Source organism: Eptesicus fuscus, chromosome 14 (assembly GCF_027574615.1).
Source record: "Eptesicus fuscus isolate TK198812 chromosome 14, DD_ASM_mEF_20220401, whole genome shotgun sequence".
NCBI lineage: Eukaryota > Metazoa > Chordata > Mammalia > Chiroptera > Vespertilionidae > Eptesicus > Eptesicus fuscus.
This window is the reverse complement of record NC_072486.1, coordinates 5789572-5815407: the sequence shown is the minus strand read 5'-3', so window position 1 is coordinate 5815407 and position 25836 is coordinate 5789572. Positions and strand designations below refer to the sequence as shown.

At 38.1% G+C, this 25836-nt stretch overlaps 1 protein-coding gene across 3 annotated transcripts in view; it reads left to right on the top strand.

Annotated features, from left to right (window-relative positions):
* The first annotated feature begins 480 nt into the window (after positions 1-480).
* Positions 481-25836, top strand: part of SEPTIN7 (septin 7) — a 43266-nt gene continuing 17910 nt past the window's right edge. For 2 of the 3 annotated variants that reach the window (XM_028154568.2, XM_028154560.2), the window contains exons 1-6: positions 1009-1049; positions 1774-1876; positions 7822-7928; positions 21577-21677; positions 22508-22642; positions 25358-25475. In XM_028154568.2, coding sequence (XP_028010369.1) covers positions 1026-1049; positions 1774-1876; positions 7822-7928; positions 21577-21677; positions 22508-22642; positions 25358-25475 — 588 coding nt within the window. In that variant the 5' untranslated portion in view covers positions 1009-1025. Of the gene's footprint in view, positions 500-1008; positions 1050-1773; positions 1877-7821; positions 7929-21576; positions 21678-22507; positions 22643-25357; positions 25476-25836 lie in introns of those variants that run through there. The other variant, XM_028154561.2, reaches the window with a different exon arrangement.

Sequence of the window (25836 nt, the reverse complement as noted above, 5' to 3'; positions counted from 1 at the left end):
TCTGGGCTGTCTTAATTCAGTGACTGACAGAGCAAAATTGACATTTTTTTCTTATTGGTATTTAAACTTGGTTCCTGTATACCTTCTTGAAACTTTATGCTTGACAGCTTTCCCACCATTTCTCATAACACTTCAGGTGCAGGGCATTTAAAAGGTAGGAGGTTTTTGTTTTATATTTCATCAAGAGAGCTGCTGAAAATGAACTAAACTCACTGGGCCTTGTATCCCTCAAAAAAAAAAAAAAAAGCTTATTGACATGTGTAGAAAAAAGTCTGCCTTTAATTTATTTGTAATTTACCTCTGATTTGTTGAATTACATGTAAGTAACTTTCATTTTTTTCCCTATCTTTTGCTATGTTCCAATGGATTTCCTCTCCTGTTTGGACTAAATGTGTCATGTACAATTCTTGGAATTCTTCATTTACTGTTCCTCTGTGGATCTGTTCTGTTGGAATCTGGAACACTGGAATGATGGAAATGTGTTCTTTACAAAGTAGCTGTGAGTATACTTGATAATTTATACAGAGACTTTTTTCAGTCTAAATTAACTTAAATTTAACTTATAGTTGGATGAAATATAAGCCAAGGAAGCCTTAATTTAATATATAGTTTTAGCTCTACACATTGTAGGCTCTCAGATATTTTATTTTAAAATAGTATATTCTGATCAGTATCCTAATTATATTTAAAATTAAGTTTTCAATTTAATTGGCTTTTTTGTCTCAACATTTGGCTTAAAAATTAGTTTTTAATTTTTTAATTAGAATGAAAAAACAGTAAAAGGTTATGGATAGAATATTTACATATGTGACACTAGTGAGGAATGCAGACTGTTGTTAAATCCAAATGTGTTAAATTAATGCTTTAATCTCATATGAGGTTTTTTAAATGAGAATTTAAATGTTATAAAAACTTTTAAGAGAAATGTACCTCTTAGGAATATTTTGCAATTATATTTTAATGATGAATAAGACCTACCTCTAAGTAAAATTAACTAATAAGACTCTACTCAGATGGCCTGAACTATGGACAGTTTTTCTCACCAATGGGTAAGTTAAAAATCAGACTTATTCACTACACCAATTTAGAAGTAAGTTTCTTTGAATTATTCATAAAACTATTATATTGAGGTCATCAGAAAACATATAAGTTATAAAACTGAATTGTAATTTAAAACCAGGATAAATCTGATTTCCCTGATAATAGAGGCAGCAGGATCATGTGAAAACTTGAAGTAACATAATTGGGTCTGGTATAATAGCATGAAGGATACTGTTTATTGATTAACACTGGGTCATGAGAGCCTTCAAAAATTTGTGGAGAAATTGCTTTAAACTCAACTTTTTTTTTTCATGCCTGTGGTAATTAGTATGAACAAATGGGATAATTAGAAGAGTTCTTAATAAAATTTTAAGGGATTTTATATTGTGAATAATTCTTTGTTGTTTCTTTTTAAGTTGATTGATCAGAATCTTATTGTGACTAACTCACTATAAAGTGAAATCTTTGCTCAGAGGCAGGTTTTTTAAATTTTTATTTTATTTCCTTGGATTTTTATAATTGGCTATTATATTGTCAGTTAACTCATGCTTAATTCATTTTGTCCATTGCTGCAGCTAATCAATACTTTTATTGATACCATTAGAAGTCTTCTATTTGCCATGAATAATAGTTTGTATTGCTTTCAAAAATAGGTTAATGAAGGGAATTTGAAATGTGTGACAGAAGAGTTTGTTGATATATGAATAACTTGGCCCTTTTTTCTTTTCTCAGCAACAGAAGAACCTTGAAGGCTATGTGGGATTTGCAAATCTACCAAATCAAGTATACAGGAAGTCAGTGAAGAGAGGGTTTGAATTCACACTTATGGTTGTGGGTAAGATACGATTTCTCCCTAAAATTGAATTTTGATCTAAATTTGAAACTATTAATCAACTCTGGATGAATTTAAGAAAACAATAGTCCAAAAAACTGCAGGGATTCTGTGTTATATTTTCTCATATTATGTGAATACATTTTAAAATTTAGCTTGGTATAACAGATTTTATATGTTTTCTTGTCTCCTTTTTAAAGATGACACAGTTTTAGAAACTAAAAGTTGACAAGCAGTGGGGAGGAGGTGGAATAGAACACTAGAGAAGTTCTCTTCACTTGGTTATACTACAAGAGGAAATAGCATCTGGTGATTACTTATTTCTCCAGGATAATTTTTTTCTGTGGCTTATATTGCTAAGTAGCGTCATAGCACACGAGCATTTAACTTAAACATAGTGCTCTCAATTTGAAAAAGAAGGATAGGGCAGGAAGGATCATAATCATGCAAATTATTACCCCAGGAATTCATTCATTGAGTATAAGTCCTAGAGTGAGTGAAATATGAATTTTTCCTGTGCTTTATTCTCTGAACACCTTACCCTGCATGTAGTCAATATTAAGAGATTTTCAAGGGTTACTTTGACAGTAGGTTGGTAGCATCATCATTGTATATGAAGGAACACATTGCCATATGTAAGATGAGTAGACTTTAATGACAGTCTTAATCTTAAATGACTATAATATTTTCATCTCATATAGGCTGACTTTAGAACAAATCCTAAGTATGATGCAACTTTATTGTATTTGTCTATACTTTGTAAGAAGGTTAAAAGTAGGATAATGGATTGACTGTCCTTGACAAAGAAAATTGAGTTGATACTGGGCCTTTATGTTGTATGCATTAATTTTTGCTAATACAGTTAATCCCTGGTATTGACTTAGATTAAATTATTTATAAAACTAGAGGCCTGGTGCATGAAAATCCATGCACTGGAGAGAGGGGTCCCTCAGCCCGGCCTGCCCCCTCTCACAGTCTGGGAGCCCTCAGGGGCAGGAGGTGACCTGGAGATCAGGGGAAGGCAATGCCCCCATCACACCTCTGCTGCTGCCACTGCCGGCAGCACAAGCCTTGGCTGGCTCTGGTTACCTGAGCCTTGGGCGGCGCTGGGTAGCTGGGTTAGCTGCCATCCGAGGCTTTGCCTGTGCCTCGGGCTGGCCCTGGGTGGCTAGGCAGCCACCATCTGAGTCACAGGCAAGCCTTGGACCGGCCCTGGGGGGCTGAGGGGACTGGGGGACTCTGGAGGCAGGCGCGTGGAGTGGCGGGACCTGCCTGGGGGTGGGCCTGGCCATGCCGCGCACCTGCCGCCCCAGCGGGGCTGAGGGGACTGGGCGCTGCCATCTTGTGGCTGTGGGTGCTGCCATCTTTGAGGGTGTGACAGTCAATTTAGCATATTCCCTCCTTATTGGCTGTGGGCACCGCCATCTTTGTGAGGGCGTGATGGTCAGTTAGCATTTTCCCTCTTTATTAGATACGATACTCCTTCATTGAAGGGAAAAATATTTTTATCAATTGACCATAATACTTTAGTTAATTAACTTGCCTGTCACAGGTAGAGAGAGTAGAAGTATAGTATGCCTAGCTTCCAAATTGCTGCTATGGAGTAGAAGTGAGTCTAGCTATATGGATAAAACTTCTATAGAACATTCCTTTTCTTCCATAAGTTGGTAACATGATCATTATATGTGAAGAAATAGTACATTTACATATGTAATGTTAGTGATCTTAAATGACAAACTGTAGACAAATATAAGATCATTTTTTTAATTTGTAAGAGAACTTCCAGGGTCCATTACGATAATTATAATGATTTTCAAAAAGGTTTTGATATTAAAATGTTAGTATAAAAAAATAACTTCTTTTTTAAAAAAAATGTTTTTATTGATTTTTTTTTTTTAAGAGAGGAAGGGAGAGGGAGAGAGATACAGAAATACTAATGAGAGGAAACATCATATTGATTGGCTGACTCCTGCACATACCCTGCTGGGAATTGAGCCTGCAACCTGTCATGTGCATGACCAGAAGTCTAACCACTGACCTCTTGGTGCATGGGTCAACACTCAGCCACTGAGCCACTCCAGTCGGGCTAAAGAGTAATTTCTTGAACATATACTTAGTAGGATAATATTGGTGTATGCAGGTCAGATTGAGTTTTAAATGCCTGTGAGATTTTTCTAGATAAAATATATATTTTTAAAATGTTACCTCTTACCTGAGGATATGTTTTCATTGATTTGAGGGAGGGACACACACACACACACACTCGGTTGTCTCCTGTATGCACCCCAACAGGGGATTGAACCTGCAACGTTTCACTGTGTGGCCAGACCCACACCGGCCAGGGCCAGATAAAAACATTTAATACTCATATCATCTTGATTTTCAGAGAAAATATGTAATCTCTGAATGTATCCTTTTGTAAACTACAGCTTTTCTGTTTTCATTGATAAGACATTTAGGTCTCTAATTCAGCAAAGTATGAAATCTGTCTAGCTTTTTATTAAGCATATTTATACCATTAACTATTGTGAATGTAATAACTATGCATACTCATGTTTTTTGGGGTGTGTTTTTAAAGAAATACAGATTCACACATTCACCAGTGTACTTCATGCAACCTACCACTTGTCCTTGGTGTATAAATTTGGGTATATGAGATATATAGGACTTGAAAGAATCTGTGAGTCACCTAGTGCATAAGATCAAAGTCAACCCTTCAGCTTTAAAAGGCACTCTTAACATCAGTTTGTAGAATGTGCTCCCTGCTCAAGAATAGATCAACTCCCTGCTTCCCTCTATCCAAATAAAATGTTTTAGGTTTTTTTTTTTTTTGTTATACTCCTGTGTGTTTTTTCCTGATATCTCGCCTTTTTCTTACCCTCTAGTGCAGGCGTCCTCAAACTACGGCCCCGCGGGCCACATGCGGGTGTTTTTGCCGTTTTGTTTTTTTACTTCAAAATAAGATATGTGCAGTGTGCATAGGAATTTGTTCATAGTTTTTTTTAAACTATAGTCCGGCCCTCCAACGGTCTGAGGGACAGTGAACTGGCCCCCTGTTTAAAAAGTTTGAGGACCCCTGCTCTAGTGTGATCATTGGCCTTAAGCTGCCCTCTAGTTTTATAGAACCCTCCACTTTATTTCCATAAAATCTTTACTTTTTTAATTCATATTTTTCAAAACTAATCCTGTTTCCATTCAGACTAAAACTTAGTGAATGCTGGCCACTACTAGAAAGAAATTAGAGGAAAAATGTAATCTTCTCCATCCCCCTCCCCCACCCCAGTATGAAAGACTAACAGTGTTTCCAAGAATACTTGATTTTATGAGGGAATGTTTATTGAATGATCAGTTAGAATTTCAGGCAACAACATGAAGAATTTAGAGGAGCGTGGTACGGAGAGCCGTTAAACAGTATCTGTTGATTTCAGCTTTTTTTCAGTTTAGCAGAACTTACAGAAATTTGATTTACAAACTCCAAAAGGTGGCATACCCTAGCCCCGTGGTTGGCAAACTGCGGCTTGCGAGCCACATGCGGCTCTTTGGCCCCTTGAGTGTGGCTCTTCCACAAAATACCACGGCCTGGGTGAGTCTATTTTGAAGAAGTGGCGTTAGAAGAAGTTTAAGTTTAAAAAATTTGGCTCTCAAAAGAAATTTCAATCGTTGTACTGTTGATATTTGGCTCTGTTGACTAATGAGTTTGCTGACCACTGCCCTAGCCTAAAGGGAAAAGTACATTTATTTATTTTTATTCTTGACACTATTACAGATGTCCCCCATTACCCTCCACTTTGCCCCCTTCCATCCAGCCCCTGCCCCACCCCAGACATTCACCCACTAAGGACAGTGCATTTTAAAGACAAAGTTGTGATCATCCATTTTAAAAATAATTAATCATAAAATTTTCTACATAGACATTTAGGTTTTTCTGGTAACAGGATTTTTTTCTTCTCTAATTGGGCTATAAAAAGAGTACTTTTATTTGAGTATAGCAAGAAATATCATAAATCATAAATATCCTCCTTAAGACTTCCCAACTTTTGATGCATAGCAAGTGAAAACTTTTCACTCAGTGAATGAGGTAATTATTGAGCAGCTGGTTGGAATGTTTGCTACTAGCTACACAGCAGAATTACTACTTAGCTTTTAGTGCTGGTGGTCAATTACTGTAATTAGAATATGTAAACCTTGCTTAAATAATTGTAGAACCAGGTCATAGGGAACCTGTTTAGCTTGCATTTTATAATTATCCTGTACATCATCTGTATGTTGAAGGATACCCTAATAGATTTTGAGGAGATGAATTTTATAGCAAATTCCAGGATATATAGAATACCTTGGAAATAATCAGTATCTAATGTAACCTAGACTCTTAGATTAAATCTTCAGAGATAAGCATATAAAAAAGCAAAACAAAGACTAGCACCCTCCTGGATAACTTATTTTTATCTACCTCCTGGGTGATATCTTTTCTTTATTTAACTGGATAAATCTATACTTTTAAATTTCCCACCTGTTAACTCTCACCATTTGACTTCTTAATATAAAATTGCTTTTATTAAAGGTCAGTAAAAGGCCTTCTCATTGTCCCTTGCCACTTTTTTTTTTTTTTAAATCTCTTATTTGGTATTATTGACCACTTTTCTTTGCAATTCCTTCTCACTTTTTGTGATACTGCCTCTTGGTTTATCTGGTTCCTTAGGTTCCTTTCCACTAACCATCTTTATTTTTTTTCTTTTATTATTATTATTATTTATTTATTTTAATCTTCATTGTTGAAACTGACCATCTTTAAATGTTGGTGTAACTATTATAAATAATTATTGGTGGGACTTCAAAGCTTTGTGAACAAACATCTTATGGATGTTTTATTCTTAGGCTTGAAATGTAATATTTCTGAACAGTGATGAAATATGCATGCCTTTCATGGGCTAAAACTCAAAGATATGATCACAGTATATAAGTATTCAATAAGTATCTGAAAAATGTTTATTTGGGTAGGATTTTTTCATTTATTTTTAATCAAGCATATTATTCAGATTTATTTTTAATCAAGCATATTAATTATTCAGATTATTTCCATTTTTTAACTACTTGGTTTATCAGTATCTGAGAGGCCTGTTAGTCTTTCACTGTGTGCTCTTGTAGCGCCTTGTGCAGTCTTCTTTGTACCATGTTCGAACCAAATGGTATATTATAGGTTTCTCACAGCCAGTGTCTATATGGGTACTGTGTGTGTGTGTGTGTGTGTGTGTGTGTGTGTGTGTGTGTGTGTGTTGAGGGAGATTCTTTTCCTAGCTGTATGATTTTCTTGCTTTGGTCATTCATTAATTATTGCATTTTTACTTTTATGTTTTATTTCACTAAAGCAGCTGTATACAATCCAGTGTTTTGTTTATGCCTAACTTTGACCTCTAGGGGATACATTATTGTTAAAAATGAAGGCTATTGCCCGGCTGGTGTGACTCAGTGTTTGAGCAGCGACCTATGAACTAGAGGTCATGGTTTGATTCCCAGTCAGAGAACTGGGATAAGATATGCATGGCTTTTGGGTCTCAGGCTCGATCCCCAGTAGGGGGCGTGCAGGAGGAAGCCCATAATGATTCTCTTTCATCATTGATGTTTCTATCCCTCTCTCCCTCTCCCTTCTTCTCTCTGAAATCAATAAAAACAACATTTTTTCTAAATGGAAGCTATTGTATCAGGTACATTACTTTGTAAAATTATAAAACTAAAAGGATTATTTGGAAACATGGGTCTAATTTGATAAGAAAATGAGGACAAAGAGCTTACTCTAATAGGAAGTCTTTATAGTATATTTTCTAAAGTCACATTTTTGTCCCACCAAGAAGTACTTGCATATAGCAAGTTTGATTATAGCATTGGTTGAATATTAAAGTCAATAACATGGCAGAGTTTAACAGATTCCCCCTCCTCCCTGTTTCTTTTAGGTGAATCTGGATTGGGAAAGTCAACGTTAATCAACTCATTATTCCTCACAGATCTGTATTCTCCAGAGTATCCAGGTCCTTCCCATAGAATAAAAAAGACTGTACAGGTATGCGTATTAGTTTTATTAATTAATGACAAGCTGGAATAATGTTAACATATAACTTTTATTATGCTTCCCTAGAGGTAGGTTTCAGAGTTGGCCTCAACCAATGTAAAGTGGCAAACATGTTGCTAAGAGAGAAAGAAGTGCAGCTAATTAGAGGAATTATCTTGACTAAAACCAAAATTTGTCCTGAAACCTAATAGAAATTATACTGTGATAATTATAGGAGTAACTAATACTCCTAGAGTTATGCTAAATATTAAGGTAGCTACTTGCCTTATGTGGCTAATTTTGAATGAGTTAAAGTAAATAAAATTAAAAACTTAATTTCTCAGTTGCAATAGTCACATCTCAAGTATTCACTAGCCATATGTGGCCAATGGCTACTATTTGGGCAGTGAATGTATATATTTTACCATTGCAGAAAGTTCTCTTGGACAGTAGAGAAAACATGACTCTGAAAAGCTATTATTATTTAAATACAGTGTTCTGTGTTCATTGGGAACATAATACCACATAGTAGTTGAATGGCAGTAGCAATTCATTAAGGCTCCCAAGCTATGTGTGGTCTAATTTAGTAATTTTCAAACTTGCTTATGCATTCAGATCACTTGGTAAAATTTAATTTCTGTTCTGTTAGATGTGAGGTGGGCTGAGATTCTGCATTTCTAACAAAATCCTAGGTGATGGCAGTGGTGCTGGCCCATAGACCATACTGCATATATAGACTAGATCTGTCTGCACTGTCCAGTACAATAGCATTTGCCACATGTGGCTGTTGAGCTCTTAAAATATGGGTAGTCCAACTTGAGATGTTATCCTATCTAATAAAGAGGTATTATGCAAATTGACCGTCACTCCAACACACAAGATGGCCACCCCCATGTGATCAAAGATGGCCGCCCCCCTGTGGACACAAGATGGCTGCCACAAGATGGCCAGCAGGGGAGGGCAGTTGGGAGGGACCAGGCCTGCAAGGGAAGGCAGTTGGGGGTGATCAGGCCTGCAGGGGAGGGCAGTTAGGGGTGACTGGGCCTGCAGAGGAGGGCAGTTGGGGGCAACCAGGCCTGCAGGGGAGGGCAGTTGGGGGGGACCCAGGCCTGCAGGAGAGGGCAGTTGGGGGGACCCAGGCCTGCAGGAGAGGGCAGTTGGCGGGGACCAGGCCTGCCAGGGGCCAACCAGGCCGGTAGGGTAGGGCAGTTAGGAGTGACCAGGCTGGCAGGGGAGGGCAGTTGGGGCCGACCAGGCCTTCAGGGGAGGGCAGTTGGGGTCGACCAGGCCTGCAAGGGAGGGCAGTTAGGGGTGACCGGGCCAGCAGGTGAGGGCAGTTGGGGGTGAACAGGCCTGCAAGGGAGGACATTTAGGGGCAACCAGGTCAGTAGGGGAGGGCAGTTAGGGGTTACCAGGCCGGCAGGGGAGGGCAGTTAGTGGCAATCGGGCCGGCAGGGGAGCAGTTAGGCATCAATCAGGCCGGCAGAAGCGGTTAGGGGCAATCAGGCAGGCAGGCAGGCAGGCAGGCGAGCAGTTGGGAGCCTGCAGTCCTGGATTGTGAGAGGGGTCCCAGATTGGAGAGGGGTCCCAGATTGGAGAGGGTGCAGGCTGGACTGAGGGACACCCCCCCCACCCCCGCACGAATTTTCATGCACCGGGCCTTTAGTACAAGTATAAAATACACCTCCTATTTTGGAGACTTAGTATGTAAAAGTGAGTGTAAAATGTCTAATAGTTTTTCTTATATTGATTGCATTTTGCAATGATAATATTTTGGTTATATTGGATTAAATAAAATACATTAATCTATCACTTTTTAAAGTGGCTACTGAAAAATTTAAAGTTACTTTTGGAGTTTACATTACATTTTTGTTCGGCAGCAGTGCTCTAAACCAGTGGCTGCCAACCTTTTGAACCTCACAGACCACCAGTGGTCCACCGGTTGGCAACTGCTGCTTTAAACTATTAATTGAAAAAGTTGTTGGTGGAGTGATGCAGCACATAAGCAGAGAGAAGGGGCATGGAGCAGGCTTTACTCGGTAGTGGTTCAGGAGCTGGATTTGGAGGATTGGCAGAAATTATCTCAGTGCACAAGATGGAAGGACAGTCTGGAAATTTAGGACAGAAACATATATATCAAACTGCAAGATGCAGTGTAGAAATTAGATCCCTAAGGCATAATTCTGTGACATAAATGTTTTATTTATTCTTTTTAAAGCTTTGCTGCTGGGAATATTTTTTTATCCCTCATAGAGCTTGAGATTTCAAATAACCTGCAAAAAGTGTGTTCTAAAAACTTGCTACTACATTGTTTATTATAATCAGTATTGGATATTTTAACTGTAAGCAAGAAGTTAAACTTGTAACTTTCTTAATGTAGGAATTCAAATTCAAGATCAGAAAATGAAGTACATAGAAATGTTAAAGGAACCCCAGTGTAGATTCCTAGGTTTGGGCATATCTATATATATAAAAGCCTAAGCAACTAGTCGACCGGTCACTATGACGTGCACTGACCACCAGGGGACAAACGCTCAATGCACAGGATTGGGCTCCCTCCTGTGGGGATCGGGCCAAAACCCGCTATCCGACATCCACCAAGAGGTCAGGGATTGTGAGAGGCCACAGGCCAGGCTGAGGGACCCCACTGGTGCGCGAATCTGTGCACCAGGCCTCTAGTATAAAGTATCTGTTAGCCCTAGCTGGTTTGGTTCAGTGGATAGAGTGTCGGCCTGCAGGTTCAATTCCAGTCAGGGGCACGTGGGTGGGTTGTGGGCTCGATCCCCATTGCGGGGAGTGCAGGAAGCAGTTAAACATTGATGTTTCTGTCTTTCTCTTCCTCTCCCTGCTCTCTGAAATCAATAAAAACATATTTTAAAAACTATATCTGTTAAATCTCAATGTTCATTTACCTACCAAAAGTGTCTTTGGTGCTTAATGCTAGTGTGGTTTTCTAAATCCTCTTAGTAATTCTAGCACCTAACAAAATGCCAGGCCTGCATTAGTACTTAAACTCACATAATGAGTCATTATCATCTTCCAGGTAGCATACCAAGTACTTTAGATACATTAACTTACTTAATTCTTATAAGGACTTTATGAAGTAGGTGGTATTATTATCTCCATTTCACAAATGTGGACATTGAGGCACAGAGATGCTAATATGCCTGAGATCATGTAGAGTGACAGAACTAGGCTACAAATATAAGCTGTCAGATTTAGTCTGTATTCTGTCAACCTATGCTATCTCTCTATTGTAGATAATAAGAGCTAGTTTAATAGATTAACTTATTCTTAATAAATGGATTAGCTTTTCCTTACATCTATCCCTTTTTAAAGAATGTTTGGTCCAATAAATTATCAGTTTTCTTTTGGTTTATTTCACCTTTTCCTTTAAAAGTATGACATAAGGAGATATATTCCCAATTAGGCAATTTAAAATGAAGACAAAATGATTTGATTAGTGAAGTTATTTCTTCCTCATAGTTTTATAATATGTGAAAGTAGTTTAAATAATATGAAAATGCATCTCTAGGCCATGAGGCTCATCTTTCTGGTGCTGTGCTAGCTAGTAAGGGATACTTGAAGTGGGGTTTTTGTCATTGTACACACATGGTGTTTGCTGTTGCTTACTAGATTTGAATTTGCAAGATGGACTTGGGAGTGTATTAACTTTCATTTAAGTATGAGGCTTGAAATTCCAGTAAACTGCTGGGTGGATGGGAGCCAATTAACTCATGAAAGTTTTGTGCCTTACCATGCTTTATTTTACTTTGTTTAATAAACAGAAAAAATAATATCTCTAGCTCTCTTGATTCCCTGTGCAGTGATTTTTACAGGTGAGAGTATCATCCCATGCAATCTCAGGAATTCAACACACAGAAATCTAGTTTTACATACTCTGCAATGAAGTATTTGTTCAAACAATGAGAGATTATTTGTAATGTAGTTATAACTGTGCTTATTCTGTAATGGTTCACATAGTGCAAAAAAGTATATTAAATAGGATTCGTAGACAGTTGTCATCAGTGATTTCCCACATTGTGAGACTGAATATTTTTTCTTTTATTATATCTTCTTAATTTTATACAGTGAGCATGCTTTTATCATTCTTTTTTTTAAACACCTTTCAGAAAGGAAAAAGTAGCACCAAAAGATAAAAAGTAGCTATGGTGGGGGTTTGGGGCAGGGTAAAATTTATACTAGGGCAGTTCAACAAAACCTATCCTCTAATATTCCCTGTGCCAAAAATAAATTTGCAAAACAAATCAACAGATTTATTTAAAATACCTATAGCCATATGGTACTGTTGACCCTAAACCAGCTGCTCTTCCCACAGATTCTTCCATCTCACTACATGCAACTCTACATTTCTAGTTGCTCAGACCAAAAATCTTGGAGTCATTCTTAATTCCTTTCTTCCTTCTGCTTCACATACAGTCCATCACAGCATATCCAGAATCCTACCACCTTTTTCTCCTTTCCTAGTACCACTCATATCCATCATCTCTTTTTCTGGATTATTGCAGTAGCTCCCCTTCAACCTATTTCCTACACTGGGCTTTTTCTGCCTGTAATACTAGTAAATTCCTCCTAGTCTCTGCCCCCAGCTCCAAATGTGTTAGCTCTATGAGGGTAGGGACTTCATTCTTTTCACTGTTATAAGCTCAGTTCCTAGAACTGCATCTGTCATATGTTAGCATCCAGTATTTATTGAGTGATTGAACAAATGATTTAAGCAATTTATAAGAGTAAGTGTTTAATTGGCATATTTTTTAACTTGAGGATATTTGAAGTTTTGTTGATTTTTGTTTTTTGGTCTGTGAAGTCCTGTAAATCCTTGTTGTAGATTAAATGAAATAGTTTAAAATTTGAGGATCTTTATTATTTGCATCTTGTCTCAAGCAATATTTTTAAAAATTTAATTTTTAATTATTATGTACCTTGTATACTAGAAGGCACAAATTTAAGCATAGAGCTTAATGAATTTTTGTGTGTATTTTTATATCCAGGGAACTACCACTCTGATTAATATATACATTTCTAGCACCCCAAAAGGCTTCCTTGTGCTGCTCCCACTCAGTATTACAACCCAACCCTAAATAGCACCTTTTTTACTTTTCTCTCTGTAGATGTTCTTGTTCATTTAAATATACTCTTTGTGTCTGATTTCTTTCACTGGAGATTATGTCTGTGGTATTTATTCATGTTGCATAGCAATAGTTTTTTCATTGCTGTATAATATTCCATCATAGGAATATTATAATATTCCATGTGGGAATATATTCTTTCTATTGTAGATGAGCATTTGGATTTTTAGTTTTTGACTAATACGAATATTCTTATACATATCTTTTGATGGACATAGGCACTCATTTTTCTTGTGAACATTGTGTGTGTATAAATAAAGGTATTTCATTGTTTCACTTTTTACATTTTATTTCTTGCAGGATTGAACATGTCTTTTATACTCATTAAGTGTTCAGATATCATTAAAGTGCTTTCACCATCTTAATATGACTATTCTTTCCTTCCTTGATCTGAAGGAGTTCCTTACCTAGATAATAGTCCCTTACATTTCAGAAGTTACAAGTAACTTCTCTCAGGCTAGCATCTGTTAAAGACATTGGGAGAAGTTCTCAATTTATTTTGTTAGAATTCTTTTTACATTGGCCCATCTCCAATAATCTGTTCTGAACTCGCTTGACCTTCCTTTAAGGTAACACTTCAGAAGTATCCTCTTTTGCCCTGACCAGGTAGCTCAGTTAGTTAGAGCATCATCCCTATATGCCAAGTTCTGGGTTTGATCCCTGGTCAGGGCATGTACAAGAATCAACCAATGGTGCATAAATAAGCAGAATAACAAGTCAATGTTTCCTTCCCTCCTTTCTTTTCTTCCTCTCTCCCTCCCCCCCTCTCAAAATCAATCAATAACCTATTTTTTATTGTGAATATTTTTTAGTATTTCTAGTAAGATTTTTAAGAAAAAGGCCTGTGTACCACTGTTAAGTCTCCTCCATTTTCCCACCAGTAAGACCTACAGCCTCTGAGAACTGGGTTGATCCAGACTTAGAATCCCAGAGAAGTCCTTTTTCCTGGTTATAGCATAGAGGTATTCCTTGATATACTGAAACAAGTTGTAGATTATCCAATCTCTTTCCCCCCTTACCCAGGGAGAACACGACATGTGCCAAGTCATTCAGCATAGTTAGAGAATAGAATGTAATTTTCTTTTGCAGTTGACTGGCTCTTTACCAAGCCCAGTAATCTCTCAGATGATCTGCTCTTGAAAGCTCATAAATTTCTCTCAGCAGAAAGTGGTCAGAGAATTATATCCCAGACCAGACATATTAGACCATAAGAAACATACAGTCCTGAATTTCAAAAGGCAGTTCTGCAATTTCCCTGACTTGAAGGCTTTCTGAAACACTTTTCAACTGTCCAAAAAGGAGGAGGAGGAAAGAAAAATCCTGTGATGTAGCCAAATAGGGAGTGAAATTTTAATAAACCACAATTTCACCCTAGCCGGTTTGGCTCAGTGGTTAGAGCGTCGGCCTGTGGACCAAAGGGTCCCAGGTTCGATTCCATTTAAGGGCACATACCTTGGTTGCACACTCCTCCCTGGCCTGGGCCCTGTTTGGGACTTGTGCAGGAGGCAACCAATCAATTTATTTCTCTCACATCGATGTTTCTCTCTGTCTTTCCCTCTCTCTTCCACTCTCCCTAAAAATCAATGGAAAAAGATCCTTGGGTGAGGATTAACAACAACCAAAAAACCCCCACAATTTTATAATCTCCCTTAGCACTTTACTTATAAGAGACTCATATCTTAAAAAGACATTCCTGCCCTAACTGGTTTGGCTCAGTGGATAGACCGTCGGCCTGTGGACTGAAAGGTCCCAGGTTCGATTCCGGTCAAGGGCATGTACCTTGTTTATGGGCACATCCCCAGTAGGAGGTGTGCAAGAGGCAGCTGATCGATGTTTCTCTCTCATTGATGTTTCTAACTCTGTATCCCTCTCCCTTCCTCTCTGTAAAAAATCAATAAAGTACATATTTTTTAAAAAAACATTCCTTCACATTCACAGTCTTGGAAGAAAGGAGAAGCTGTCTACACTGAATAGAGAGGTTATTCTGGGCTTCCTGTTATATATAAGTGGTTCCGATTTGAGTGAAGTTTTCAGTTAGATAGAATTAATTCTGACCTCCTATCTTGGGCGTCTTGGCTGGGAGTTCTGCTGCTCCAAATGTGAGCTGACACTTTAGTCCTGGAGTTCTTTATACCAGTGGTTTTCAAACTTGAGTGTGCGTCAGTCACCTGGAAGGCTTGCTAAACCAGATTGCTGAGTCCCCCACATCAGAGTTTGCTGTTTAGTAGGTTAGAATTTAATTAGGAAACTCTCCTGTTGATGTTGTTCCAATGTTAGTATTTTTTTTAACTAGTCACAGAACATACATTTGAATGCTTGTCGTATACCAGGTTTTGCAGCTACAGTGATGATAACAGTCAAAATTCTCAAGGATCTCACAGTAAAGTGAAGGATATAGTGATAAAGATGTTGCTATTAGGTGCTATAAAGGTGACCTTGGCGAGGTAGATTTTAGTGAAGTAGTAGGAATAGAAAGCAATATGGCAGTGGGCTGAAAAGTGAGTGGTAAGTGAGGCAGTAAAGATGGGGTAGCTGTGAAGGAAGGGATGAGGGAATACCTAGACGTTAGAGGGTCATTTGGTTTTTATTTCCAAAAAAGATCTGAGGTTGTTTATATCCTATGAAGAAGAATCAGTCCCTAAGGGATGAGAGGTTGAAGATACAGGGGAAATAGTCTAAACGGTTTTCAAGATGACTCTAAAATGGCAAGGTATCAGATTCCCAGCATGGATTGAGAAATTAGACTTAGGAAGAAAGGGATCTATTCCACTGAAGGAGAGAATAATCAGGGTTGCTTCAGATAAATTGGGGGCACTCATCTTCAAGGAGAGATAAGGTACTTTTTTGAGCTTGATGGCAGAGATATTCGGCTCAAGCATGGGAAGAGCCATACTGGGAAATGAGAGAGGCATGAGACTAAGGAGCTAATAAAAGGATTATCAGACAGCAGGGAAATTCCTGTTGAGATTGAAGTTCGTGAATTTTTTGAAACAGGTATCTGAGCTGGACAGGACAAGATAAGATATAAAGGGTTAGGGAGAGGGCTGCTAATAGAAAATCAAAGGCACAAGGGACTTAAAGTCTCAGAGTAGGAGATAGGGGAATGAGATGTGGTGGTTCAGAGTAGAAGGCAGAATTAGAATCCTATATAATAAAAGCCTAATATGCTAAGTGTTCAGTCATCTGGTTGGCCATTCAACCAATCAAAGCGTAATATGCTAATGATATGCTAAGGTTGCTCAACCGCTCGCTATGACGTGCACTGACCACCAGGGGGCAGACAGTCAACCGGTTGAGCCAGTTTCCGCCCAGCAGCAGAACAACCGGTCGCTATGATGCGAACTGACCACCAGGGGGGCAGACGCTCAAGGCAGGAGCTGCCCCCTGGTCATCAGTGCGCTCCTACAGGGGGAGCACCACTCAGCCAGAAGCCGGGCTCACGGCTGGCAAGAGCAGCGGTGGTAGCACTAAGGATGTCCGACTACCGGCTTAGGCCCATTAGTCGGACATCCCCTGAGGGATCCCAGACTGCGAGAAGGCGCAGGCCAGGCTAAGGGACCCCGAGTGCACAAATTTTGTGCACCGGGCCTCTAGTCTCTAGCTAAACTTCTCAATAAACTAGATCTGGGTGTTGATAAGAAGGAAGTAGTCTTAAGGCATAGCTGTTCTGTTGGTCATTGCTTCTTTTAGTTTCTTGAGGAACATAATGAAGTATTTAAGATGATGTTTGTCTTTTAAGCCATTAAATAATTAAAATAGTTATTGTGTTTGAACTAAGTGAAATACCTCAGCTTCAGGATGTTGAAGTCTGCAGAGCTTTGGCTATAATGTCGAGCAAATGTAGCCAGAGATAATCTCTTGACAGAAAATTCAGCCCTAGCCAGTTTTGCTCAGTGGATAGAGCATTGGCCTGTGTACCAAAGGGTCCTGGGTTCAATTCTGGTCAAGAGCATTGTACCTCAGTTGTAGGCTCCTCCCTGGCCTGGGCCCTGGGCTGGGCGCATGCAGGAGGCAACCCATCGATGTGTTTCTCTCACATTGGTGTTTCTCTCTCCCTCTCCCACTTTCTCTAAAAATCAATGGAAAAATATCCTCGGGTGAGGATTAACGAAATAGATAAATATATAAATAAAATATATTTAAAAAAAGAAAGAAAATTCTAACCTTTTTCTTAAAATTTAATCCAGTTAATTAAGTAATACTTTTTATTTACCATAGCAAATCATTCTTAAACATTAGGTTAGAAAAGTTTAGTGTATTTAACAGTGTTTTGAAAATGCAAGAAATGAATCATAAAAACATGGAAGGTTTGACTTTTCCCTCAGATTGAAAAAAGAACTATATTAGAAAACAGTGCCTTGGGTAGGAATCCAAAAGAGGCCTCAATAAATTAATTGTACATAAACAATATAAGGGCTTTAGTTTTATTTTCCAGAGAAAAACAGAAATGAAAATGCCCGATTCATTCCTTCAGTATTAAATTATGCGTTTAATGTTAGAGAACTCTTGAGTGATGCCAGAAAAAATGCTGATGTGACCTGCTTAAGTAAAGTGCATGGGAAAGTGGCCATTTGGAATACATTTGTTAAGAAAAGTTTGAAATTCCTGGACTTGCACTGATTTGTTTTCCATGGATCCCATGGGGATACTTGCAGAATCAGATGATAGGATACAGTTGGATCCTGTGAAGGGCACTCGTTTACAGCTATGTTTTCTGGATTTCTTCCATATGTTGCTGTCGTCTCTGTATTTGACCATGTATGGATACACAGAATTTCATAGGCCAGAGGAGAAAAGAAGCTTTATAAACACTCTTTAAAGTATGTAAAATACAGATCTTTATTTTTCTTATCATGTCAATAAACAAGTTGTTGTGCTGATTTTTTAAAATAAAGACAAGGAGACAAAGACCTTAAAATTTATTCTGTTGGGATGTGTGATTAATGTACAATTTATTACTAAAGGTTTAGTAATAAGGCAATCAAATGGTTTGAAGTAAAATTGGAAGATGATTCATATAGAACAATTGTATTTTTGCATTAGTTTCTAATACATAGTACTATGGATATTTCTGCTTCAATAACAGTTTACATTAACGAATGGCCTGTTTTTGTGAAGGAGATGGAGGTGAATTCAAGATATATGGAGATGTAAGATTTGACCAGATTGTCCTTTAAAATAAAGAGAGATAATTGACATATAAACAAATTGTTCTTTGATTAGAGGACCACCAGATATATGAAATGTGAACTTGCTAAGCCACTTAATTTTTTTTTTTTTTTTTTTTTTAGTTTTGATAATCTAACACTGATGATGATGTCTGATTATTTTCTGTTATTTTGCCTCCCTCATATTATTAGAGTAACCTGGTATAAGACAGGCTGTGTTATCTTGGCTATGTGGCCTGAAACAGTGTTCTCCCAAGCTGATACTGGAGATAACCAAAAAATACTAGAATATATATATATATACACACACACACACACACACACACACACACACACACACACACACACATATATATATATAAATATTTTTTTTATTGATTTCAGAGAGGGGGAGAGAGAGAAACATCAATAACGAGAGAGAATCATTGATCAACTGCTTCCTGCACACCCCCTACTGGGGATCAAGCCCACAACATGGCATGTGTCCTGACCAGGAATCTTAACTGTGACCTTCTGGTTCATAGGTCAATGCTCGACCACTGAGCAACACTGGCTGGGCTAGGACCCTTATATTTTGATGTTTACTTTTTTAATCTATAGAAAAATTAATACTTATTAATATTTAATGTTCAGATTGCCAATTATATATAATTGAATTGATAAATAAATATACTTATATTTGGGATGTGAGAGTTTACATCAGGATCAGAGCTGTCTGAAGACCTTGGTCTAAAAGATAAGGCCTTTGCCTCTTACTTGTCTAAAATAGTAGAAACTCCTCCATGGACTTGCATGTCCAAATTTAGGAACTGTTTTCAGTTTTAACAAAATTCTTTTTTGATAATACTCTTTTTAACAAAATAACTTTTGATTTCTATAGACCTGCATTGTCCAATTCCATAGTCACTAAGCCACATGTGGCTATTTAAAATAATTCAAATTGAATGAAATTAAACATTCTGTTTCTCAGTTACACGTTGTAAGGTCTAAGTAGCCACTGGGGCAAGCAGCCACTGTAGTGGACAGTGCCAATATAGAACATTGCAGTTATCTCAAAAAGTTTCCTTGGATAGTGCTGCTACAGACTTCCTTGCTCAGCAATCTCAGTTTCATCTCCTCAGTCCCTTCATGCATCGGCTAGCATCTGTAAGAAATGCCAAAGGAAAATGGAAAGACATCATCGGTTCTGTAAAGGAGCACCAAACTTCTTTTACCCAGAAATCAGTCAGTTTTCTTTTCCAAACTCTGTTAAACACATAAATAGTTGCAGTTGCTTTTCACCTGTTCGTGATTACATTTTTTCCTAAGTTTGGTAGCACTTAATCTGGACTGTACAATGGCATTTACCACTCAGAGTTTTAATACAATTCTTGCCTCTTACGTTAGCCTTTAGGCATACTTGGAGTCTCTAGTTTTAATAAGCACTAGATGTAAATATACAATGAATGGGGAAATTAGTATTCTTTTCTTCACTTTATTTAGCGGCAGCATATGCCCAGGGTGAATGATTTATATGTTCTGATTGTTTAAGTCCAGTACTCTTTCTCAAATAGGTTTTTACAAATTCTACAGAGAATGGAAGATTTCAATCAGAGTTAGTAGGGTTTTACTCTACCAGAATATATATTTTTTAATTGCTGGGACTTTTGTTGATTGCTAAATATGCAATACCACTTTAGAAAAGAAAACTGGATCTTAGCCATAACATAAACACGAGTGTAAATAATTACATACATGCTGAGAAAGATTTGGAAATGGTAATAAGTTTACTTAAGAAATTGGTTTAGACCAAAGTAGATGGAGAACATTTATTGTGTTAGATTAAATGTACTTGTCTGCCTAATCACAGTTGATCTCTTAATTACTGAATCATTCTAACACAGTCTTTATTTGTATTAATGGATGTGCATTGAGGCCATATCCTATCTAATAATAGACAAATATGCAAATTGACCATACCTCCAACACACCCATAAGCCATGCCCACCAGAGCAAGTATGCAAATTAACCCAAACCAAGATGGCTACAGCCACAGAGAGCAAGGTTTCCTAGGTAACAGAGGAAGCCAAGCTTTCCGCCTGCCCTGGCCAGGCCTAAGCCTCCACTCAAGCTACAAAGTTTCAATTATAGAAGGTAAACAAATTCAAACAAATGGCGGCAGAACGGAGCTTGAGAGAGCAGGCTAGGGTTGCCGCCAGCAACAGGGGAAGCAAAGCTTTCCGCACACCCTGGCCAGGCCCACCCGCTTAAGGCAACAAAGTTTCAATTATAACCCCAACACAAATGGCTGCCGGCCTCGGAAGGAGCCCCAGGCTTGGCTCTGCTCCAGGCTACAAAGTTTCAATTGTAGAAGGAAAATAAATTCCAGATACCAGGGCCTCCACTTGGGTTGCCAGGGGCTGTGGCCGGCCTGCAAACTACCACAGGCCCCTCGCTCAGGCCGCCCCAAACCCCAGGGGAACCCCCACATGATCCGGGATGCCCTTCAGGGCAAACCAGCTGGCCCCCACCCCTGTACCAGGCCTCTATCCTATCTAATAAAAGAGTAATATGCAGATTGATCATCACTGCAACACACAATATAGCTGCCCCCATGTGGTCAAAGATCCTGCCCCCATGTGGACACAAGATGGCCACCACAAGATGGCCAGCAGGAGAGGGCAGTTGGGAGGCACCCGGCCTGCAAGGGAGGGCAGTTGAGAGGGACCAAGCCTGCAAGGGAGGGCAGTTGGAGGTAATCAACCCTGCAGCAGAGGGCAGTTAGGGGTGACCAGGCCAGCAGAGGAGGGAAGTTGGGGGCAAACAGGCTGGCAGCAGAGTGGTTAGGGGGTGATCAGGCTGGCAGGCAGAAGTGGTTAGGGGCAATCAGGAAGGCAGGCAGGCAAGCAGTTGAGAGCCAGCAGTCCTGGATTGTGAGAGGGATGTCCGACTGCCGGTTTAGGCCCGATCCCGGATTGGGCCTAAACGGGCAGTCGGACATGCCTCAAGGGGTCCCATATTGGAGAGGGTACAGGCTGGGCTGAGGGACAACCCCCCTCCGTGCACGAATTTCGTGCACCGGGCCTCTAGTAAATATTATATGGCTTTAGTGATTATTACCATTTATCAGTTCCTTCTTTATACCAACTATGAGTCATAAACTCAGTATTTACATTGTACTTTTCTTTCAAGTAACCAGGACTTTTTATGTCCACAATAATGAAAATGTGGGGGTGGGTAGATTTAGTTTGCAAAAAGCTTCTTGATTAGTTTTGATTAATGCTAATTTTCCTACAGCTTACCTTGTAAGAAACCATAGGTGTAATGTTGTGGTATTAATTTCTGCACCAATTACTCTTACAGGTGGAACAATCTAAAGTTTTAATCAAAGAAGGTGGGGTTCAGTTGCTGCTCACAATAGTTGACACCCCAGGATTTGGAGATGCAGTGGATAATAGTAATTGGTAAGAAGCATTTGATATCACTGCTTTCCATTATATTCGGGGTTCGGGGTGTTTTTAGACTCCTTCTGCTTAACATTTTAAAATTTTCCATCTTAGCAAAAGGCCACTAAACTGTTCATACACCAACTTTGCCACTTACTTAATGTTGCTTAATTTCTTTGAACTGACTTTCTTTTCTATAAAATGGCGATAACATTTATCCTTGAATTATTTTGAAGACAAATTTAAAACATATATACAAGAATTCTTGTAAGAAATTTAAAACTTTTCATTTTCTACTATAATATTATATATTTGTATATGTTATTTTCTGTCACATTCTAATTTAAACCTGACTTTAGATCTTCAGTTTTTCATACATCATAAATGAAGAAAATATCCATGACACTTTAATTAGAAGTTTTAATTTTTTTGAGTTCCATCTTTTGTTTTGTTTTTTGAAGTAAATTTATCTCAACTTTAAAAATATGCAAATAAATTCATCATGAGGTTTCTGTATTGTATATAAATATAAACATTTCTTTGGATATAGTTTTTCATATTGTAAATTGCCTTAGCATTGATATACTTATTGGTACAAATATGATAATAATTTAGTTACATTTTGACTTAAATATTCTTTTATTTAGAAAATTTAGAAATCAAGATTTAGTCCACATAATTTATACACTGTTTTTATTTAAATCAGTATATGTAGAATAATTTGAGACATACTGGTTAGATTGATTTTGTCTATTTAAAAATACAGATTATTGCCCTTTAACAGTCATCATTTGTACATTTAAATGTAGAATTGCCACTTAATTATTTTGTTCATCTTCATTCCATAGCTGGCAGCCTGTTATTGACTACATTGATAGTAAATTTGAGGACTACCTAAATGCAGAATCTCGAGTGAACAGACGTCAGATGCCTGATAGCAGGGTGCAGTGTTGTTTATACTTCATTGCTCCTTCAGGACATGGGTCAGTACCTTGATGCTTCTGATAACCTTTTGTTGTTGTTGTTGTTTATTACTCCACTACACTAGTTGAAAAGTCCCAAATTCCATGTAGAAATGGCACATAAAAAATTTTTTTTCAGTCCTAGATAAACTAGCAATGATTTTACTTTGTAGTTTCTCATGTATACTTTTTTTTTACTTGCTTTCATAGAGAGGAACAGTGTTTTAATCATAGTTATATATTTCAATGTGGCTAATTTGGCTTTTTTTTGGACTACTGTGCCACTAATTGAACCACACAATAAGGTGAAACAGCCATAGTAATTATAATTAGCTTAGATTATATTCTAAGAAACTCCAAAGATGTTATTTAAAATAGATCTGAGAGAGAAGGTTACAGAAAGACAGAAGTACCAAAGTCCTCACTTACCATTTCTTTGGTCACATGGTTTAAGGATCATGGCATCAGTACTAACCTTCTACTTATACAGAGTTAATAACTAAGTATCTAGACATTCATCTGGTGTGATTGTTTTTTTTGTATGTTTTGTTGTTGTTGTTAATCCTTGGTTAATCCTCACCTGAGGATATATATTTTCCATTGATTTTTAGGGCAAGTGGAAGAGAGAGGGAAAGACAGAGAGAAACATCGATGTGAGAAAAACACATCGATTGGTTGCCTCCTGCATGAGCCCTGACCAGGGCCTGGGCCAGGGGGAAGCATGCAACCAAGGTATGTGCCCTTGACCGCAATTGAACCCAGGACCACCCTCTGTTTGGCCCACAGGCCGACGCTCTATCCACTGAGCCAAATTGGCTAGGGCTGATGTGATTGTTCTGTTTGCCAGCCTGCACTCTCTTTTTTATTTTTATTTTCTCTGCCATTTTGAATAGATATATGTGTCTTTGTTAACTGCAGATGTTTATAATTACTCTTTAATCTTTTTCTGGGTAAAAGATTCAGTGGTAGGGCCCTGACTGGTTTGGCTCAGTGGATAGAGTGTCGGCCTGCGGACTGAAGGGTCCCGGGTTCGATTCCAGTCAAGGGCAGGCGCCTTGATTGTAAGCACATCCCCAGTGCGGGGTGTGCAGGGGGCAGCTGATCGATGTTTCTCTCTCGTCGATGTTTCTGGCTCTCTATCCCTCTCCCTTCCTCTCTGTGAAAAATCAAATATATTTTTTTAAAAAAAGATTCATTGGTAGGTTATTGCTTTTAATCTGGGTAAATGACTCAGCATAACTCAGTCTCTTGATGATAGGAACCCCACCATCTTTCCACCAAAAGGAACTAGACTATTATGTACTATCAGACTAGATAATCCAATACCCAGGTTACAGCAGTGTACACCAGTTCCTTCATAAGAATACCTTTCTCTTCTATTTCCTGCTTCTTTCTCCACCTTTGCCCTTATCACTGTCTTGGTTTCGCATTATCACTACATAAAGCCTTAATTATGTAGTTTACCATATTTTGCAGTCAGATTGTAGTGGTGCAAATATTTCATTTCAAATATTTGTTTACTATGAAGAAAGCACAAAAATTATCTCAAAAGGTTTAAAAAAGTAATAACGCCCAGCCAGTGTGGCTCAGTGGTTGAGCGTCAATCTTATGAACCAGGTCACAGTTCATTTCCTTGTCAGGGCACATGCCTGGGTTATGGGCTGGATCCCCAGTGTGGGGTGTGCAGGAGGCAGCCGATCAATGATTCTCATCATATATGTTTCCGTCTCTCTCTCACTCTCTCCCCCTCTCTGAAATCAATTTTTTTTAAAAAGTAATCTCAGAAATCCAACACACACTCTATGGTCTTTTATGAGTTCTTGTTAGCTTCTCCCTGAATTTATACATTTTTAATCATTCTAGTTTAACTTGTAAACGTTTTTGTTTTGTTTTTTCCTGGAGATGGACAGAGTAAAATCTTAATCTGAGGTTGAATCAATAGAAATTGGTCAGTTTATATTCAGTTTTATTATTTTAGGTCTTTTGGGCTCTCTCCAAGATTTTGTAATTCTCATGAAATCACATTTCTTCTATTTCCCAAGGGGAAATATACTTCTTAAAATTGCATGGGAAATAAGATTTTTTTTTTAAGCAAAAAATTTTTGATATAATTCAAATGATGTGTAGTGGTTTTGGGCCATTCATTGTCACAGGAATGGGAGTTCAAAATGTTTATTTCTGATGTACAAAAATGTGTTTTTGAATAGTTTCTCAGCTTAACTATTTTTGGAAATGGAACAAACTTTTGTCCATTCATATGTGCTGCTTAGTATGCATTAAGTGAAGGAATATGACACTAAATTTTATATAGAGAGTTGTAAATCCCCTGCTCACTGCAGACTAAAATTCTAGGCAGTCTGATACATGAATAAGGGCCTATCTATCTTATATGGGTAGTCCCTGGATTTCCTTTTTAGAGGGAACCAGTTTTTGGAGTAATTATGAGTTATTCCAGGAATGTATTTTCAGTGCCCTCCCCGCCCCCTCACCTCACCCCACCAGTGTCATCACTGAACACACACGGTTAATATTTTATTTCAGCTATTGATGCTTCATTTTCTTTGTTCAGTGGTAGATAATTGCTGTTATAACCACTGCTATCCCAGCACATCTTTAGAGAGTGTGTCTGGCAACTAAGTAAAGTAGTTCCAATGTATTTAATCTAGCATTTGGGGGTATGAAGAATCTGCTTTTCCAAACTTAAAATTCATTTATGTTAAATATTGTGTATTTCAGACTTAAACCATTGGATATTGAGTTTATGAAGCGTTTGCATGAAAAAGTGAACATCATCCCACTTATTGCCAAAGCAGACACACTCACACCAGAGGAGTGCCAACAGTTTAAAAAACAGGTAGGCTGAATGCACTTGAACTCCTGGGTTTCTCATACTATTCACATAATTTGTAGTTTTTCACATTTTAAGGATAATGTGTTACAGTGTATTTCTCTTGCTACTTTTCCATATGGTTGTTTATGCTGTATCACAAATAACTCTTGAAAATAATCCTCTGCCTTAGTTTTCTCCTGAAAGCTCTTTTCTGTTATCATGGTGCCTCCTTTATCCTTTGTCCCTTAAGGCTATTTTAGATATTTCTGTATCGCTTTCACCAGCATCCCTCCCCACACACTTTAGAATCATTTTCATGAATTTCCAAGAATATTACTTTTTGAAAGGCCATGATTATGTTTGCCCCCTCGTTTTGTCATGGTGC